This window comes from Stegodyphus dumicola, chromosome 4, assembly GCF_044657685.1.
Source record: "Stegodyphus dumicola isolate Sdum_Otavi_A_Nest chromosome 4, ASM4465768v1".
NCBI classification, from domain to species: Eukaryota; Metazoa; Arthropoda; class Arachnida; order Araneae; family Eresidae; genus Stegodyphus; species Stegodyphus dumicola.
This window is the reverse complement of record NC_140771.1, coordinates 185,257,655-185,280,146: the sequence shown is the minus strand read 5'-3', so window position 1 is coordinate 185,280,146 and position 22,492 is coordinate 185,257,655. Positions and strand designations below refer to the sequence as shown.

Here is a 22,492-nt window from a genome sequence, read left to right as displayed (position 1 = left end):
TTTGTTACTTCATAGCAGGGGCGTCCAACCTTCCAGAACTTCTGGAACCGTATAGTTTAGTAAAAGTGGACGATTAAAGAAGATAATCAAAATGGTTATATTGTTCGAAAAAAATAAATAAACGTACGCTTAAGAATTAAATATTTTCAATTATTACATTGTAATATACAGTATGAGTTCTAAAAATATTAAGTTTACATTTGCATGCAAAAGATATTTATTGGAAACATATGAAAAATAAGTTAATATGAACAATAAACCTGTTTTTCGAACACATGTGCATCTATATCAAGTTTGTTTTAAATGTTTTCTTTTTCCTTTTTGTCCTTAACTTATTAAGTTATTGCACGGTTTTCAGTACTTATGAAAAACTATTAGTACTACTAATCAAAACTACATATGATCTAATTAATTTAGAAAACATTTATCTTGTTTACTAACTGTTTCACATTTCTAAATTTTACAGATTGATTAATATATGCAGACTATTCAGGATAGATAAGCTGCTATTCCTATTTTGGGTCATGTTCAACAAATTATAATTTCTATTTCATCGATTAAAAGTATGTTTGTTAATATCCTAGCTTCCAAACGCTGCAGCACGAGACAATAATATTAACAAAAATGCAAACGCGAAACGTCGATTAACACCAAATTGCACACGAGTGCAGCAAATACGTATATGCATGAAAGGAAGAAAAGCATTATGTAAGCAGATGAAAACAATATTTAAGTTTTGAAATTTATATGCTTTTTCAGATTTCGATCATTAATATCTTATTCTTAAAGCTAAATACAAACAAACGAAAGTTCTGACCTGCACACAAACTTTATAACGATCACCAGTGGGGTTAAAATCGGGGGAATACGGCGGCCATTCTATACGAGAAATGCTTTCACTTTTCAGTTAATCATTAACCATGCTGGCTTGATTGCATAATCATTCACAAGGAGGAAATCAGGACTAAATGCTTCAGCATATAGTCTCGCAGTGTGATATGGGACATGATCTCGATACTGCTTAGCAGTCACAGAACCGTCTTCAAAGTTGTGCAGCTTTTATCCCACTGAAATTCCAGTCCAAACCATGATGCTGCCACCTCTGAATGTGTGATGGTGCATGATGTTCTGATCCTCATCCCGTGTGCTTTATTCTTTAATCACCCTTATTCTTTTATCCTCTGCTTATACGCTAAATCTGGTCTTCTTTCGTGAAAAGGACGCTGAGCCAATCTGAAACAGTCTAATTGTGAAGCTGATGACATCACTTTAATCTTGCGCCAGTGCATTCAGCGGTTAGTTTAACCCAGTACTTTATATTGGGGTGCACATTTTCTTCATGTGAAATTTTCGGAGTACAATATTGATAGATATTGTTTTATCTGGTGACGCTTCAACTGTAGATGTAACAGTTGAGCTAGATTCTTGTCGATTCCGCATGGCTGTTATACAATATATTATTATATTAATTATTATAGCAATATACCGATCTTCAGAAAGAATTAACTAAGCACAGGTTTCCGGACAATTGTTTGACATGTTTGAAATTATTTCCACATTCGAGAAATTACAGAATAATGGGGAAAAAAAAAAAAAAAAAACAGACATTTCTGATTAACTGTCTTGTTTCAATGCGTCTGAAAGCACTGCAGCCTCAATACCTCCCATTGTTCTTTTTCAGCCAAATGTCATCAAACGTTTATCCATACTATGTAATAAAAACGTCAAATGAGCCGCCTCAAACACTTGACGACTTTCTGAATAGTATATATTTCGGACAGTCAAGTGTGCTTGGCTGTAACGTACGGTACCAGTTTATTAAAGTCCGGAATTCAACATTTTCAGATGAACTGCTATAATTAAATACTTTAGAATAGTTCATCACCTATCTGTGTAAGGCAGAAACGCAGTGCTTTTCAAGTGGAAGGGGAAGTGTAATTGAGAGTGATGTATCCTACTCTTGATAACGTTATATCTGATTTGATTGAATTCCTTTCTTTTCACATTTTTTTCTGGTTTTCGCATATTTTGTCATGTTTTTTATAATGTTTAGTTACGCATTTCTTTAATTCTTATTTTCCATATTTATAGGATATTTTGAAATTAATTGTCATTGAATTACACTTCTTTTGGATCTTTGTGTAAAATTGGTTCTAAATTTCTTACATTTTGTTTCTCTCATTTATAAGTAAGGTTGTAAGAACAAACGAAAAGACCAATTTAGGTCAAACGTTTGCGCATTGTGTTGCAAAATTAAGAAAATTAGAAGATAAATTTTAGTACGCCCGCCAAAAAGTTACCAAAATCTGTGGCTCCGTGACAACTCCAACATAAGTATATTTAGTTACTATGAAATGTGTGAAAGAGGGGAAAAATATTTAAATATTTACAAATTAATAAAAAAGCTATATGCTAAACAAATTAGGTAATTTTTACACAGTAAAAAACAATTCAATTGAACGAGGTAAAATATAGATAGTAGGCTATATGCTAAACGAAAAATGTAGATTATAAAACACAATAAAATACTAATCAATTGATCAAGGTAAAATATAAAAAATATATTAAAATTAAGAAGCGGCAAATGATTAATTAGCCCAATTCGAAGTTCATTTGGCTTTTCAAGGGAAATTTTTAAAATTAATTTCGAACTAAGCTAACCCCATTACGCATTTCGCCGAAACAGACAATTGAAACTTTGCGCGACCACCACACACACATATATATATATATTATACCTATCTCATTCTTGCCACTAGATTTGACGGTCATTTTTTCTTTCTTTTTCTTTAATTGAGATCTGGAAACGAGATTAGATTCGAGCCGCTCTGAGGAGCGTAAAGACGAACTTCGGTTTTTCGAAACAAACTAAAATGTATTAAACTAAAATCATTAAAGTAATTATCAACTATCAAGTGAATATTGTAATTATAGTAAAGATTTGTGAAAATAAGTCATTAAGAAAAAAATAATCAGTCATTAAGAAATAAAGTCATTAAGACTTAATTGAAGTAGTCATTTGAATCGAATATGGAAATCGGAAGCTCTCCCATATAGAAGCTTTTGATTAGAAACAACAATACCATATTTAATAACATTTCCTCCACCAGAGTTTTCAGCATATAATTTATACACTTTTGACTTTGGGTAGCAACATAATATGTATGCACAAATATGAAATATTTTGTATTAATGAAATGAATATTGTTGAAATTGATAAAACTTTGAAATGCGTAGTATGATAATTTCGGTGTGTCTTTATGTGTGGGGTTTAATGTGCTAAGTTCTTCAAATCTTTGTTTAGAAATAAGATACACTTCATAGTTTTACCTTCCTCGTTTTCAAGTGATAAAATCAGTGGGAAAATAGGGGAGTAATTACTATATATATAATGTATTATTTTACATATATGCTATATACATAAGGTATAACTGGGTTGATATCCAGATAAGAAGGTAATCTGCAGAAAGGATATGTAGATATATTATCCCTTTTATAGACCAGGTAATACATATTTAAAATTAGCAACGGGTTAACTATGTTTCGTTTCTTAAAAACAATTAATTAATTAGCGCATTATTTGCAAATATTTTCAGGAGCGAATTTACTGACTTAAATTACCATCACATGTTGAATATTAAATTTTCGTCCAATTTTATAAAACAAATCTTAGGGAAGTTAGTTCATTTTGGTAATAAATAATGTCGTACTGAACACATAATGAACGTACTTAACACTCATATTTAAATTTGAAGATGAATCAGTGATAATATTAATGTCTCATATTTTTGAATTTCTGCATAATTTAAAATTTCTGTATTCTAAGACATAATGAATATTATTAGCAGTTTTGACCTAAGGGGACCATAGATAAGTTATTCTTTATATTCACATAATATCTGACTCGGAGATTTCAAAACTTTTATAAAGTTTTTCATCTTATTATACAAAAACTATAACTGGAATTACATACTCAAGGTAATTATTTAAGAAAGTACAGTTCATAAGTCTTTCTGGAATATTACGCTTACACAAACATAGGATACATATATATGTAATTTAATTTACTAAATTATATAAAATTCAAGTTGTACACTCCGAAACGGAACTGGTGGTTCTTGATTGTATGTCAACCATTCCTCGGTAAGCCTAAAACAAATAAGTAATATCAGGGGAAAATAATATCACGCTCTTTGTTTGAACACATATTAAATGAAACCACAGTAAAGTTGCATTCAAAATTCATTCTTTTCTTTCCGGAAAGTTACTACTTATTCTTTGTAGCAAATTTATTCCAGTTTTTTCTCTTCTTTGTTAAAAAATATTTTGCAGCTTCCAAAAATGGAAGATAATTCCTAATTAATATTTATGATATTTTCGCACAGCGGAAACTTCCGCTACGTGTGAGATGTTTCAAATTGCGGATTTTTTGAATATGTGATCGAAAAGAAATTGAGACAAACAAAATATTGCGGCTAGGACGACAACAAAGAATATTATTTGTGCGAATTTTAATTTTACATTTTTATGCAACTTACGAATGGAATTATAAATATTTCTCATTGTCATTTTAAATTAAAAAAATGCTGCTCGTTTGTTAAAAGTAAGGAACTCATTTGTAGAATTATGCACTGATGCGCATGTTTATTTCTTCCTAATTTTCCTAACATTAGAGCTTTGCTTAATTAAGTGCATAATTATGTCGTTCACGAACGGAGAATTATTCGATAAATATTGAGACATTTGTAAATGGTATATTACAAAGTCCGATTTAGAGTTACTATTACAACATAAATTATACGAATTTCCCAACAAGTTACCTTTTTCTCTCCAACTTACGAAACAAGCATTAACCCCGCCCCCAAGAGTGACTAAGTGATTTTACCCACGAAATGTTGGCAATTTATCTCAGTTTCTTTTTCCGTTAAATGAACAGACTATTATTTCTCGCTTTCCCTTTTTGAAACGTACAAATATAATCTTTTAAAAATATTCTACGATAACGTTTAGTACCACTCGGATCAAGGCTGTGCCCTTATCATAATAATACTAATAACATTTAGTATAGATATAACAGATATAACATGCATTTTTGCTGTAATTTTCTAGTCCAGTGAAACAAAATTTAAAATAAAAGTAAGCAAATGGAAGTTTCCAGTATCTATGACTTAGAACAAAATATAATATAGTATATATTTCATAATTATTAAATACAGTTCCTGTTTAAAGCCAAGCAAATTTCGAGCTTATAATAGAATTGTAATATTACCATGTATGCATCTCAAGACAATTTTTGATGCAAAACGGTCCTTTTAGAATCAGAACTCCCGCATAAACCTCGCCTTATATGCGAAGACCATTAAGCGCACAAAAGGGAAAAGAGAAAAAAAAAGTAAATAAAACCTACATTCAGAGACAAAGCGTAAGATATAGGGATGGTATATTCGTAAACTCGAGTTCAAGTTCGGAAATTACGAATCTTTATTCAACATTCACATGTTTTGAAGCTTAACTCAAAAACCCATTCAACATTTAAACTCAAAATTTTGAAAACATTATTATTTTGATATAGGACATAAACAACCTACATTTAATGGATCCTGTGTATTTCATGTTTGGTATGAATAAGCTGCTTCGTGCTTACGATTTCAAAACTACTGAGCTATTACTGCTCAATTTTGAAACACTCAGCAGCTGTTACTGAAATTTTTAGAAGTTTCGGAAATTAAGAAGCCCTTTCTGCAATTTAAATTTGTATTATTTAAATATTTTTTCTCAAACTATCTTGATAAAAGGAACTTCAGTGTCCAAGATTATATATATTTCATGAATACATGTTTCGAATTTTGCACTAATTGTAATCTTTTAGTGATAAGATCTTTTTTTTAATGTTCATATTTGAAGTTTCAAAATCATTTAAAATTAATTAATGAAATATTTTTGGAAAGTTAAACAAAAAAATTTCTAATTAAAGTTGAAGATTTCAATCAATGTAAAAAAATCGAAGATTTTAGACCCCCCCCCAAATGCAAATATGTGAAGGAGAAGTTGACAATGTTAATCAGAGAAAGTTTTATTAAATCACTTTCATGCTGACGTAAAAATCTAATTCTTAATATCACATTTCAAAGCAGTCATAATTAAAAAATATCTAATGCAAGCATTCTGGCAGAGAATATCATAAATTAACATATTGAAAATCTGGACAGTTCTAAACTAATAGATGAGGAAAATTAGGTGATAACAGGACTTATACTCATTTAAGTACTGTTGTCAATAATTAAGAGATAAAAAAGCTGCTTTCCAATTCAATAATTTGAAAAGGAATATTTATCATTAATAATATAAGAGAAATCTCTGTTAAACCCGTAACCTTTTAACAGCAGGTTGTTTGTTAGCAAAAAATGGAACTTGCGTTTTCTTCCATATTCCAATGTGAAGAGACTTCACACGAGAAGCAAATGAAAAAAACACCTCTCTTATTAGCTGTTGAATCAGAAAATGAAATCAAATGTATTGCAAACTTAATCATGAAAAATTAGAAAAATGAAGGGATGTCAAATTATTCAGTTTTATATTAAATTTATAAATTTATTTCGGATTTCAATTAAGCGCATTATTTCCTAGAAAATTTTAAAAAAATCCTGTAATAAAAGGTATCATTGGAATTCAGTTCAATAAGATTCAATCGTTTGCTTTCTCGTACCAACCAGTTTTGATCGGTCATGAACATTGTCGAAAGCATTTCGCTATTAATAGTTGTAGGAAGGCTCGCCTTAACTTATACGAGTCAACAATAATTTATTCCCATTATTCATCTCACGTATTTCAGAACTAAAAGTTCAGCAACATCTCAGGAAGAATTCATTCTACAGTTTCCTCGAAAATGAAAATTTGACAAATTTATTGCTAGAAAGAAAATACACTGAGAAATGACCCATTTAAGAAACAAATTAGCATCTTTGTGATTCAAGAGTTTCAAATAGTTCAACGAGACATTTTGGTAGGAATATAAACTATATATATATATATATATATATGTCTTTGTGAGAAAACATCATTCTTAAATTAATTTTTGACTCATTTTATGATATTTATTTAGCTCATAATATTTGTTACTATGTTCAAAATTGTGTCACCTATTTTTAACTTATTTTCGTTACGTTATCTTCAGAATTTGTACACACACTGTCTGGATCTGATAATACAATGCATTGAGGCGTTTTGTTTTTTCAAATTTCCATTAAAATTACTTTTAATTTAATATATGAACCACTTTTCCTTCATTGCTTCGTTTGACGAACAAACTAAAAATCTCAGAAATGTGCTATTTCGTATTTCGTGCATTCGATAGAGCGGGAAAAGATCTTTTAAATGAAGTTTATATAGAATTTTTAACATGGTTTCTGATGCTTTGGTGAATTTCCGAAAAGATCTCGTTATTGTTTTACTGTTATACGTTTATTATTTTAAAATTTTAACATCTGAAGTTAATTTTTCTTGCTTCGGTATAGATGTCTCCAAAATTGATTTCATTTATTTATATCTTCCTTGTTGCAAAAAGTTACTTGTAAAGTTATTAAACTTAGAACTCAAATCTTCTATCATTTTCTGTATCACTACGGTTTAAAGCTTTACCACCAATTTTGAAACTCCTCCGTGATACACTCTAGAACTGTAATTTTGCTCACATTCAATGTGAAAGATAATGCAGCTAGATGAAATGAAATTTTAAGTTAGATTTAGATTTTTAAAATTTAGTGTTGAAATTATTTTTCGCACATACTTTTCTTTAACGAACAAACTAAGCATATCGGGATTTTTGAAATGGAAAAATACAAATTATTATGTTCGTAAATTTATCAAGGGCACCTCACGTTTTTAGTATTTGTATTATAAAATTATAGAATTATTTTGTAAAGGGAATTATTTAATTACTTGTTAGCATTAAACTATATGATGAATACAAAATTAGGCCAACGAAAACAAACTTGTATTTGACACAATTTTTAGTCAGAACTCTATCGGTTAGAAATCCGCAACGAAAGGAAAGTCAAGGCTATATTTAAACCCAATAAAGTGAAGTTAATGATAATTTTTTGCAAATAAAAAAAATCTGTCGGAAAATAGAAACGAAAATTAATAAATTAATTTAATTTTAAAAGTAACAGGAAGGTCTGGATTTTTAATTAAATTCAATAAATAAAAAAAAAAAAATCTTATTGGATGTGAAAAGCTTTAAGAAAACCCAATTCACTAACGGAAGAAGCTTTTTGGATAAATTTTACAGACCAAAGTCAAAATTCTGGTTTAAATTTCCAACTATGATTAGGTGTGTGAGACTTTTTAATTTCGCCTTTTCGGGCATATGATTCGTGTTCCTTGATGCAAAACTTTAACAGTCTTTTTGTTTGGCCGATAGATCTCAAACCACATTGATAAGATATGCTATAATTCGCTCAAGGGTTAGAATCAGAAATGGAATCCTTAAGAATCGAACCATATATTTTATTAATAGGCGAGACAATGACTTCAAAATTGAACTTCTTTAAAATCTGCAATTTTGTTACTCTAAGAAGGATGTCACAGAAGCGTGGTAATGTTTAATGCTGTTTCTAACAGCAGAATGTCTTTTATGAGGGCAATTAATCTGATAATTGATCGCAAATAATTACGTTCATTGGCAAAGAAAGATTCTGAGGGACAAACTTTGACAGCGCGAAATACGTAACAGTGAAGGGACGCCATTTTTGCTTAGCTTGGTGATATGACGTAGCACTAGGTGGCAAACAATTGTGAGTATAAATGAATAATAAACAATAAAGATAAACATCAAACAGATATAATAAATAACTTTTCTTGCTTTAATATGTAGAGACATTAGGTTATTTCGAAGCAGGAGACATGAAAAATGAGCAATACCCTCGCCGGGACTCGAATGTCAGACCTCTCGAATACGCTCTGAGTGTGCTGACCACTACGCCACGAAGGCAAGCTAAGAAGACGGGAGAAATATTTTATATGTAAAGGAAAATATAGAGCTCAAAAGGGCAGAAAATATTTTGTAATTACCTGTAGTCTATTAGCACTTCATCTGAACATTTTTCTCTTCCGTTGCAGCAGAAATGGAATTTAACACTTTTCCTTCCTTTCTGAGGTAAATGAGTAGGAAAACTAAGGAGACTTATTAATGAAGAACGGTTATAAGTTATACTGATTCGTTTCTGTAATTCATCTTCTAATTTGTTTCTCCTTAACCTTACGCTTCGTCTAGTGAATACTAATTTTGCCAATTATAATTAGTTATTCAGTTTATGTAATCGCATATTCTCTTTTATTACGTTTATAATGGAGATTATTATGAGAAGTGAAAATCTGTTAACATTCCATAGATTGTGAAAGCATTTCAAAATTATACCGAATTTAGTGATTTGAAATTTAATATTCCAATCATTATAAGTCAGAAGTATTCGAGTTCTCTTTCTGAGACATTGTGTTAATATTGTAACATAGATTCGAAGTGTCTGAACCGTGTTTCTTTATTTTAAAAATGTGTTTCGCAAAGAAACTTATAAGGTATTTCTTCTGCTTTCTTAGCATGCCTTCGCAGTGTAGTGGTCTGCACGCTGGGTGCGTATTCTAAAGGTCCGTGGCTCGACTTCCGGCGAGGACGTTGCTTACTTTTCATCTTTAATGCTTCAAAATTGCCTAATGTCTGTACAAAATAATGCTTATAAGATTGTAGTAAGTAGAATGTGTCTGTTTTGAATAAGTTTGTTTTCCATCTACAATTCGCAACCAATACGTATAATGAGAGTTATCTGCCATTGTAGTTTTGAGCTGAAGAATTCAGCAATTAGAACAGCCTATTTTCACACTTCATCACTTCGAAATGCAGTATCATACTATAATGAGGTTTGAACGCATTTCAGAAAAATAATCATAAAAGTATCCTTAGGATGTTTTAACTATTACCCTAGTTCCTTCGGACTTTTGAAAGTCTATCAAAACTGTGAATATTTCGTCTTTTCAGTGTCAGTCAGCGGAGGTAAGCGTTAACTAAGATCTTTACTACCTGCTTAAGGTTTTAAAAATTTTAAGTATCGAAATCTTTTTTCTTCTCATATTGCTTCCTTACAAATGAAAATATTTTAGTATTGTTGGTAAAGTAGTTGTTGAATTAAAAGAGTTAAAATCATCTACTTAATTTCAGGTGAAAAAATTAAGCTAACACTGTTTATCATGAAAAAGCACTCGAAAGTTTTGTTTAATGATGGATGATTTTGTGTACATCTTTCTGAGGGAAATTGGTTCGTTATCTATGCTACATAGAAGGAAAGGTATGACACTTAATTCGCTCAATCGTCTATCTCATCAGTAGCCTATCTCATCAGTACCGTGGATTTCGATCAAGACGCGAATTCTTCCGAATGGTTTGGGTGCTTGAGAGTTTTAATAGCATTTCATGATGTGTGAATAAATAGAGCTTGTTTCTCTTTCTTCTCGTCGACGACGGAGACTCTTTCTGTAGGCACATAGCCCTTGCATGCTTTTCCATAATCCAGCTCAATCAAACTGCCAGTATTCACGATTGTCATTTATTTTGCTCCAAGTTGATACATAAGTAATTGAAAGTTATCATTTTTATTCACTTTGATGTAGCTATTTTCAATTCAATAAATGCATTTTATTCACAAAACTGTGCTTCATATCCATTTCAGTGATTTTATTATTATTTAAATATTCTGTTTCTTCTCTCTCACGATTAAAGCTTTCTTGCCTGACGTAAAAAGAAATTTAAACATTCGAACTCCGTATTCTTATGTCTAAGTAAAGGAGGTTTACACTAAGTATAAATAACAATTTATCGAAACGCCAATCAGAAACGGGAAAAGTACGTAATGGTATCAGAAACGACAAATATTTCATAAATAATTTTAAATGCAAACAAATTCCTAAAGAATAGAAGATAATGCAAAATAATTTGCAACTATAAATCTGCTGGAGTATAATCAGTAACAACTTTTCATGCATTCCAAGTGTTAAGAACGTTCCTTTAAACAATTGTACAAAATTCTTATTCGATCGATGCACATAAGAGATATATAATTCAATTAGATTTCAGAACATATTTGTCCTTTAATATATTATTGAATGAAGTTTTTACATAGAGTCCTGATTCTTTTGATGAGCATTTTTTAATACGTTAATATTCATAAGATACTTTAATATTTAGGGTTGCCGACAGCTCATGAAGGTCAACGTGGGCCGAGCTTCTTCACAGAGCCACCCAGCAAAGTCGAATTTCAGAATGACACCGGAACAATCGTTCCATGTTCGGCTCAAGGACATCCTGCACCTATGATTTCATGGACTCAGCAGGACGGTAATATACTCCATGATGTAACAGGAATTAGACATACCCGCCCTGATGGATCTCTCGTATTTCCACCCTTTTCAGCCGAGGATTTCAGGCAAGGTGTTCATGATGCCATATACAGATGTGTGGCCACGAATATAGTTGGTAGCATCATTAGCCGAGAAGTTCACGTCAAAGCCGGTGAGTCATTTTATGTTATACTTTTCTATGTGGTAGTAAACTACCGTTCTACTTCAGCTGAAATTTTAAATTGAATCTAGCTTTTGGGAGCACTACTTCTACATAATGCATGTACCTTTTGATCAATTCCTAAGGGATTATTTTAAGTTGGGTAAAAGGACAAAATAACGACATTGCACTTCAGCAATATTCTGAATTTGTTCAACCTATGGCCCATCGAGACCATGAAGTAATTTTACTATTTTTAAATATTAATCTATGTACTTTTAGTGAATACTGGATGGTACAATCAATCGTCTAACAGATCATTTCTTAAGTAAACTAGTGTCTTATTTTGAATAGAGCTGATGATAATGTTGCTCATTATGAAAGAGTGATAGGTAAATAAATTTCAGTTTTGGGTATTTCTGCCATTTTAAGTTGGGTTTAGAAGAACATAAAATTGAACTGAAATTATTCTCACTGCTTTGACGACTTCTGAATGCCACTGGCGTATTCCCACAGTAATAATATAGAGGTTAAAAAAGTATGTATTTTATTAAAAATTGCAAAAATTATTTTGCACCTGTTTTAGAGAAAATGCATTCAACAATGAAAATGTTGCGTTATTTTAAAAGCTAATGCGTATATTTTCAGTTGTTTTTTAGTTGGAATATATGGTGGTAAGCGACGAAATCTCGTAAATTTTCATGGCTTTTCTGCATGTCTATCACAATATAATAAAGCGGAATCTTCAAATGGATAATGGCATCCTCATTGATTTTTTAAGTTAGAAAAGTGATTTGTCGTGTAGATTGCCTATGGCCAATCTTAAATGTAGGTTATTTTACAAAACAAAATAATTTTCTGAATCGGATAAATAAAACATTACCACTAAGATAATGTGATTCATTGCATTATTTTACATACGTGATTTTATAATTGCTTTTCAGTAATAAATTTACTTAAGAAGGAACTATTTTTTCCTGGAACATCTGAAAGAATATTAATTTTTAAAGTCAGTAAGACACTTATGAGAAGAAATATTACAATTTTTTAGCAATTCTAATTACTAGTTACATAAGCTGACCATTACTACACCATTACTTTCAGTTCAATTAGGTTACAGTAAAAGAATTCTTCTTAAATAGTTACTAAATTATTTTTAAAAACAATCATGTTTGTATGTGTACTAAACTAAAAGAAATTCTTTTCCTATTTCTCTTTTAAAATAAAATCTGAAAATTATAATTCGTTAGCGATGTGGCACAGAAAATAAATCTAATGACAAAACAATAAAAGATAAACAATTGTTTACCAACACTTCTGTCCGTGAACAAAACCACATTTTTTGTTCATTAAGGTAATTAAAAATTTTTATGAATCATTTTTAATATTACAAATTTAGTTCTATAGAAAAGAGATTTTAATAAACTGAACGAAACGTTAATAGGTTTATAAATCAGAAAAATTTGCAAATGCAAATTCCTTTTCCGATTTCCATTTTTTTACCTCAAACAGTATTTTCTGAAATATAACAGTAAGATGTCTGAAGAATATATTTTTATTTCTTTAAAGAACTTCTGTCAAATTCTGCATTAATTCAATGCTTTATATGAACAACTGTAGTATTGATGGAAATTCGATGTAGTATTATATATTCTGCATCAAAGAACTGTCAATTTAAGAACGGTGCATTGCAGTTCTATTTTTTCCTTGGCATCAATTTAAATACATTGAAAATATACTTGGAAAAATTTTCCAATACAAATATACAAAATTTTCCAAAAAATAATAATTGTTCCTTTCTCTTGAATAAAATACATGCTCTAGAAATTAAATCTTCAATTCGTTTGAAGCTTTGATTTCGAAATTCGCCACATGTAATTAATTAATACATGAAACTAAGATTAGCGATGCCTTATAATGGGCTTTGATATGGCGACGACTTCTAAAATCAGTTTAACGTTGAGGGCTAATTTATATAAACTGGACGAAATTGATCACGTATTTACCTTATTATTTTTCTTGTCAATACGAACAATTAACTGAGAAAATACTTCTTTTGGAAGTATTAAAAAGAAAGTAATAAAATAATTATGATAAAAAATTATTACCTGAAAATTTGAGATTTTGTTCTAACATCTTGGAGGTATTATCATTAAACGTTCAAAACGATAATGCATATAATTGCTGGAAGCAGTTTCAGAAGTTTATACATATATGTGTATATATAATTACTGGAAATAGCATCAGCAGAATTCGTATTTTCCGACATCTAATTTTGATTTTTTAAGAAGGAAAGTTCTGACATCAGTTCCCACCGTATTCAAACTTGTTCAAATCCGTCCGATTTATGTTGATAATTCATTCAGACAACAGGCCCACCAGCGGCCGAGCGGTAACGTCGCTGAACACTGGTAGTTCGGTCCGAGGCTCGAATCCCGCGAACGGGCTGGCTGCATCGGTGTTTTCATGGTTTTCCCCATGTGTAGCGTGTATACGAGCCAGTTTTCTTAAAAATTCCTCCACGAAGGCATCTCTCCCTTAAGGCAAATAGCCCTCGAGTGCTTTGCCGTAATCTAATAAACCAAACCATTGAGGCAACAACATAAACCTTTTTCCCTAGAAATGAATGTTTTTGACGTTTCTTTGTAATTACCACATTATGAATTTTGATTTGATTTTATTGTTAATATATTATCTTATTACATTATTATATGACTTACGGTCTTTGATTCAGTCTGTTTATATCCTAAACAGAAAATTGCTACTCCTTATTTTAATTTTAGCATTGAGATATTAAAAAGAAAAGTGTCATATAAGCTGACGAGAAGAGATTTTTATATCTTTCCATGTTTGTATCCTAGATTTATTTTATTTTTCCTTTTGACAAGGAGATATGTAAAAGATTTTCCCTGAAACAAAATGTATTTTCTCTCTCATTTTAAACGTAATGTTTATCAGTGTTCTGTGGTAGTGCACTGAGCTTCTAACTGATCACAAAGTAGAATTTTTTAGATAAATATCATTCCTTATTTGTCTCAATACATTAGAGCAGTATGTCTGAATTTCGCATTAAATACACATTTTTCTTCGCATCGAGGAAACGGCTAGTTTTGTGCTTTGCGCTCTTCTAGATTTCCAAAGAGCTTGGCAACATTTATTTTAAATTCTATTACTTCGCTTCGGAAATGCTAGGTATGAATCACACTCTTTGCTTAATTTTATAATTGAACTCCATAGACAGCTTTCAGGTCATTTTGCAGATGATGCTGAGCAAATGCCAATTAAATAACCTTCCGGAAAGCATTTCAACCATGATCGGCGCGCTGCGATTCAAGCATAAATGCAGATGAAAGCTTGTACTTCCAAGGAAATTCAGACCAATTTTTATTTAGGCAAACTCTTCAAACTTGTGATTCCTTGCATTTTAGAGTCATTACGGGAATTTCGAAGCAGGGAACAGGATAAATCGCTGCGCCGTTGACGGAATTCGAACTCAAGGCATCCGAAATTTTCATGCCTTAATTGCTTTTCAATAGAAAGAGTAATTTTTAATTGGAGAATTAAAAAATATTTTAAATAATCAATTTGTGACAATTTCAGAAGTCTAATAATAAATATTAGAAATTTTCCATGTAAGTAATATTTGTAACAGCGGATTGTTGGAATAAATGGACATGATTAGTTGGAAAATAATGTATAGAATTTTACCCGTAAAGACTTTTGTTGGCTGATTAATCTTATAGAGACATTAGGATTCTTTTGGAAGCAGGCAAGATGAAAAATTAGCAACCGCCTTCACCGGGAATCGAACCGCGGACCTCTGGAATACCAGCCCAGCGTGAAGAATCACTACACCACGAAGGCACGCTAGGAAAGTAGGAGAAATACCTTATATACTACCCTTTTTAAAGGGCGAATGGGGTTTTTAGAGGAACCAATCGCCAAATTCTGGGTATGGAGAATCCTCATCCAATACCCTTTTAGTTCGGGCGCCATTGTAGAGACATTAGGATTCTTTTGCAGGAAGGCAAGAGGGAAAATTAGCAACCGCCTTTGCCGGGAATCGAACCCCGGACCCCTGGAATACCGGCCCAGCGTGCAGAACCACTACACCACGAAGGCACGCTAATAAAGTAGGAGAAATATCTTATAATCTTTTATAATTCAAAACAAGAACTACGTTCAGTCGTAGAAACTAAAAGGGAATTGTGATAGACAGGTAAGGAAGATAACATAGATTTATTTATTTGTAAATGATTACGTGTTTATTATCTGGAAACTGAATGGAGATATTGAAATTTAAATTGGAATAGCCTTCAGGAATAGAAATGCAAATGAATTTTTTTCAATTAATTTGAATAAAAATAGAACGCATTTTTTCCCATTTCGCTCAAATGGGATCAAGAAACATTTACATTTACAGCTTCAAAGAACAGAAGGTGATTCAAATGGCACAAAAGATCTGACAAATCTATTTTTTTCTCGACAGTTTCCATTTATAAATATAAAAATAGAACTTAGAAAAATTTAATAAATAAAAAATATATGTAAAGTTAATTAAAATCGTCATTTCCAGAGATATTAATACATTTTCCATGGAATTTACCTAAATTTTAAATATATCTTAAATATATCAAATGTTATTTGAACAACTGCTGAACTAAAACAGCAGTTTCAAAGCGAATAATTAGAAACCCTTTTGTAAATTTTATTTAAGTGTTTATATTATGCATCATCTTTTCATGATATGCTAAAAAATTTGCTTTTATTTTAATTTTTATATTTTAAAATGTTAGTTCTAGGAAAAAGTAATAAACAAATATTCTATCAATTGTTATATTTTTTTAATTGCTGTCGAGTCTAGTTTTAAGTTGAATCAATCTATCCCTTTCTTTATTGTACTATATTAAACATGAATTGTAATGTTAACTTTACAAATAAATGTATGGAAAATTATTTTGTACTTATTTTTTTCTTCACGCTAAATCGTGTTACCCTGCTCAACCAGAAAACGTCTTTCTTTTGCTTTTAAAATCCATAAATTTATCTCTGAAAGAGCTATTTTTAGCAAGATACTGTTCTGTTCTCTTCTTAATCCGTGAAAGGAATTTTTGAAGAATAGTTTAGCTCTACAAACTATATACATCTGTTAAAAAACAAAAATACTCTTCCCCATCGAGTTTCTTCCTTCTTATAACGTAGCTCGTATTCGTCATACGTATAGCCTCAGATTTAATCCCTTTACAGTTATTAAAATTTGAACGACATTAAAATTCGAGTTATTAAATATCCTGTATCGAAGATTATTTTAAACCTTTTCTTACTAATGAGGGATTAGGGACAGCAACAGTAACCGAGTAAATAAGGACACTGAATTCTACTGCTTCAACCCGGGCTCAAATATAGGCAGAGGTACTGACTACGATGTTTTAATTTTTTTCCGTAGTTTTGCTTGTTTCTTACTGGAATATTAGGCAGTTTTCTTTAAAACTGCTCCATGAAAGCAATTCTTAGTCAGTTAACTCTCTTATACTTTTCCATATTCAAACAACCTAACCTTCCTGCATGGTCTCACGAGTAGTCAGATTTTTTTTTAAGAATGCCATCAAAATTAAGTTTGCTTGATAATCTAATAATATCCCTTATTAGAATATCTTAGCGAATATCAATGAAATTAGTGAGAATTTTGAAATTTCACATTAAAACATGAATCTTCATAGTTACACGAACTAGGAACTGCTAGACTCGTGCATTTTTATCTATGAAGCTTATGAAAAAGTGAACAGCTGCTAAAATGTTGCATAACGATTGATTCCAAGCAGACAGTCACTGATCTGCTGAAATATTCGAGCGTATTAACCGAGAGTTGCACAAGAATAAATTGTTTCATGCTTGCTCGACCGATGTGGTCAGGAAAAGATATCGCAGAAGTCTTACACTGGAAGAAGAGGTGATACGTACATTTAAGATTATCCTGATATGCGCACAACACATGTTGATCATACAGAAACCAATCGTTTGAAGGACTTTGACGTAGAAAGACGTAGAAATGCATGTATCTCATTTGCAAAGAGTACAAGTACTGGGCTGATGATTATCCTCTGTGTATTAATTTTATTTACTGGTAGCTATGACAAGCTGCAGGAAATTCTGACTTCTTTTCTCAGATCTTATTTATTCAGGAAGCTGCATTAGCACATTGACTGCATGATTATCTAAATGTCACGAAGTAAGATAACTGAGAAAGATCTTCCATTAATGTGTCCTCTGACATGTTACATGACTACTTATTTAGGACCGTATATTCTTAGTTAATTTGAACGGGATCTTTCTACTTGATATTTTGCCAGAACGTCTTTTCAGTGATTCTGCAGCTTTTCGCATAGGAATATGGCTTAGGCATCAGCTACCATCAGTAATGATTTCTGAAAACAATTTCTACGGTCCTCGATGAATCGGATGTAGTTAAACGTTTTCTTGGGTGCTAGAATCACCAGATCACAGATACATGAATTTCTTCTTCCAAGAGCACATTAAGAGAATATTCTTCTAAATAGTCTAAAGAAGAGTTATAGTTAGGCTGTCAATTTCTTCCAAAAATGTCCATTAAATTTTCGAGACCGTTGCTAATGCACGCAAATTCATGAGCCGTCGCTGTGAACATGGCTTTACAAAAGGTGCCCGCGCTTTTCCTTGCCTATTGTAAAAAGGTGAAGCATTATGAAGTTTATTTATTTTGACTTTATCTCTCTTTCTTTATTTACCTGTTTTTCGTACTTACAAAGTATGGACCAAATTTTGCCATCGCTATTACTGCACACATATTGCACTATGAAAACTGCTTTTCGGATTCATTTTTCCCAAATATTTCCGATTGATAAAATGATAAATGTTTATACATATAAATGTATAAGTAATTAAAGTAAATTACCAATTTTATTAAGAAGCGAAAAATAGTTTTTAATTATAGAACTAAGCAAACCAATTAGTTGCAAATTACTCTCTTCAACAAGCACTTTCATCTGTTTGTTTAACGTTTAGGAACACGTTTTATTGCACTGAACTTATAACACGTTTATTCATTTGCATTAGAAGAAAAGAACAGAGAATAATATAATATTTCAATCTTTATATTACCTTGCTTTTGTTTGCATGTATTTGCATAATGATGAATGAATCTATGCCATGTGAATGTTATCCATGAGTGCTTATACTCTGGATTCGAGTTATGAATGAGGCACTATATGGTGTTTTCTTTCTTTAGTATATTACGTAATGGTCTGCCGCATACACTACATCTTAGTTAACTCTTCAAGGCATTGATGAGCACCCAGTTGCCAAATGTTGGTTGTGATGAATCATAGTCTGACACATTTTAGTTGAAAGCTATAGCGTCTATTAGATGTTTATTTGGATAAGAAAAAAAGAACAATTAGCTATCCGTTTAATGAAAATGGAACCATCGATCTCCCTATTATTGACCAGACATGCTGCTAGTTGCACCATGAAAGTACGCATTAGGAAAGGAGAAAATTCTTTACAACTTTACTTCAGAAAGATGAATTTCCTTAGAGCACAATTGTTTTGTTTTCGACTCATTTTAAAAATTCTTCTTAAAATACATGTGAAAAAATACATCTCAAAATACATGCGAATACAGGTTACGTGTTTGTTCTTTAACAGATAGGCTTCTAACCATAGAATCCTGTTGTTTAATTTTCCATACAAGATAACCCTCTGGTTCTGATGAAGAATGTTTTCACTGAAAAATTGTGACACTATTGATGAATAAAAAAAGTATTTTTTTTTCTTATGTATGTTTGTTAATGAAAATGAGAAGTTATTTCCATTTGTTAATAATTATCTGAGTTACCTGCATATAGCTATTTTATTATTACAATTTATTAAATAGAATAAACTAAACTAAAAACTAAGACTAAACTCTGTGGCTCAAACAGCCTTAATGGGCCAAGGCCTGCAGTGTCCCGAAATCTGCTTTCTTGACCGTGGGCCTCGGGGTGCGTAAGCATATGCCCTGAACAAGTGGTCAGCTTGTCGCAGAACCCCCAGTGTTTAGTTCCCAAGCGAACTTGGTACTCATTTTATCTATCTGAGGGATATTAAATAGAATAAGTTAGCCATTTTATTATTACTGTTTATGACACATAACTTATTAACTATTATTTATTTTAGTTAGCTATAGCATAAAATTATTGATGCAATTCTTACCACTTACAAAAAATTTAATTGAAAGCAGAAAACACCAGCTCTAGATAGTATTAATTAGAGTTTAGAAAGAAAACACTATCTAGACTAGACTAGAACTAGACTAGACTAGACTAGAACTATCTAGACTAGACTAGAACTATTTAGACTAGACTAGAAACACTATCTATTTTGCAAAATAATTCAGGTTCTATTTCAAAACACTGTTTACACAACAATGTGGTATTAAAGATATCACCTGAAAATGATAAATATATAACTGAAAATGCATTTCCCTACATACTATACTTCGGTACAAGTGTTGTAGTTACTTTCTAACAAATCTTTCTGTAGCCCAGAAAAAAAAGTAATACAAGTGATACTAAATCTCGAAAATATTTACGCATCAAATCGGAGTAGTGGAAACTGAACGTAAGGAACTCCCTTGCCATGAAAATAAAATGATTTATGGAGATTGTAGCGAAAGAATATTTTCTTAGATTTCCTATGTCCTGATGGTTACCATATCAGAAGTTCCTACACAGAGCGTTACAGTACTAAATTTGTTTTTTTCTTCCGGGAGGAAGGGAAGAAAACCAAAGAAAATGAAAAAATAAAAAATTCAGAAATCTTCTGAAAATAGTGTGAGGAATTTCTTCAGTTTTGGTCAATAAATTTATTTGAAGTGTAAGCTCAAGCTCATTAAGATATTGCTTTTGCTGGTACTGATGTTCCAACCTTCAAAATAGAAAGATCTCTGCAATCACAGAACTCTTTGTTTGATTGTGTTTCTCCGTACGTTTCGGTACGATTCGTTCTCTTTTTGGTTCTAAATAGTCTTCTATAATCGTAAATATTTTAGCTTTCTTTCTTTCATACCTTAAATATCACAAAAGTCAACTTAACATTAACACCAAATAAGCATTATATATTCTTATTTTCAGAGTGAATTTCTGCAACAAATGTTAAAAATGTTATAGCTTCATATGCTAAGCAGTCAGCTTCCGATTAGCCGGATGCGGATTAACCAGGCTGCTAATTAATGGGGCTCATTCTAAGAATAATCCAGATTTTCTTTAATAGGAAAATAAAAAAACATATTCTCTACACGAAATACTGAAATTCTCTGAAAACCAAACTCTCTACACGAAATACGGAAAGAAAAAATGTGGGAGGCTCTAGTATATGATATAACATCTCACAAAGGTTATTATTATTCACAGTAATAAGTATTTTAATTTCAGATAATTTCGAATATGTAACCGTTCTACGATAGAAAGCGAAAGCTTCTAACCAGCATTAATTGTTCTTTTTTCTGCAAGTATTGTTCTCTAATGTCATACATAACTGAGTTTTCTTCTTTTAAATAATAATTGATTCTTTATTATTTAATGTGTTTTCTTTTCATTTTATCTTGAACACGTAATCCACTGAACTTATTCTCCAAATTAAACTACTTTGTAAAAAAAAAAAAAATAAAATAAAAAAATAAAAAAAAATAAAAACAAAAAAAAACCGTTCTACGATAGAAAGCGATAGCTTTTTTTTTTTTTTTTTTTCCAAAGGAGCTTTTTCCTGAAGGATTATTGTTTTCGTTTTGCTATTTTGCGTTGAATCACTATAAATGTCCGTTTTACTTTTCAAACTGTTGCCACCAAATGTTACAATCCTGAATTATATTAGAAAAAATTAAATAATGAAAAATCTGCTCAAATATATGTATATTTCTCACATTGTGATAAAACAATGAATTCGAACGAGCCATCGAATTTTGAATGCCGTAATCTTTCTACGAATATGGGCATGAGAAAGACCAAATTTGAAATTTGCAATTTCTTTTATTTTCGATTTCATATTTTGTAAAACCTTAACAAATTTTTTATTAACAAACTCAAGGATTTCAAAGCGAGCAATGGCAACACTCTATGGGGAAAAAAAACTTCTTTGTCACAAGCGCGCGGAACTGTGTATCGGGAATTCTAAAGATATGCTCATTTTAAAATTATTTTGCGATACTGCTCTTGAACTGAATTTTATGTTTAAGTGCGGAGAACATGATATTTAATAAATAAAGGTAACACACAAAATGTTAAAAAAACGCCTCTTTGAACATAATGTAAAATATGAAACCTTTCCGATTTTGTTTTGTTTTGTTTTGTTTTAAATTGCTACGTTGTTTTTAAAATTTAATGTTTCATAAACTCAGCAGAGAACATTTAATAATATTATTTATTGCATAACTTCAGCGGAAAAGAATTTTGAATTAGCCGGGAATGAAAAACAAGTATATATCACAAAAGCACATATCTTATCAATATCAAATGTGTATATAATATATTATAATATCGGTAAAAGGATTTGTACAAAATACTTTCTCAAACATTTATCTTCTTTCTCAAGATGTATTCTATTTCTTTTCTTTATTTTTCCAGATAATTAAAAATTATGATCAGTTCATAACATGAACATAAAATTAAGTAAATTCGATACTTCCAAGGAAAGTTAAGAATAAATGTGTTTTTCTCTATAAAACATTTATTTTTTTATTGTATTACATCCTTCGCCATTAGGTATTAGACAGAAAGGGAGGGATGTCCTGTGGAAGATTTTTTAAGGGAAACTGGCTCGTATCTACGTTACATATTGGGAAAACGGCGAAAAACGCCCATGTAACCAACCCAATCGTCCGCACTCGAAATTCGGAGGGAACTACCAGCATTCATCGGCTTGTGCTGCATG

The 22,492-nt window shown here is 31.1% G+C and overlaps 1 protein-coding gene across 2 annotated transcripts in view; it reads left to right on the top strand.

Moving 5' to 3' along the window:
- The window catches only part of LOC118201867 (cell adhesion molecule Dscam1-like), a 476,421-nt gene that overhangs the window by 65,154 nt on the left and 388,775 nt on the right, over positions 1–22,492 (top strand). For both annotated transcript variants that reach the window (XM_085815870.1, XM_085815871.1), the window contains exon 2: positions 11,237–11,560. In XM_085815870.1, coding sequence (XP_085671996.1) covers positions 11,237–11,560 — 324 coding nt within the window. The remainder of the gene's footprint in view (positions 1–11,236; positions 11,561–22,492) is intronic.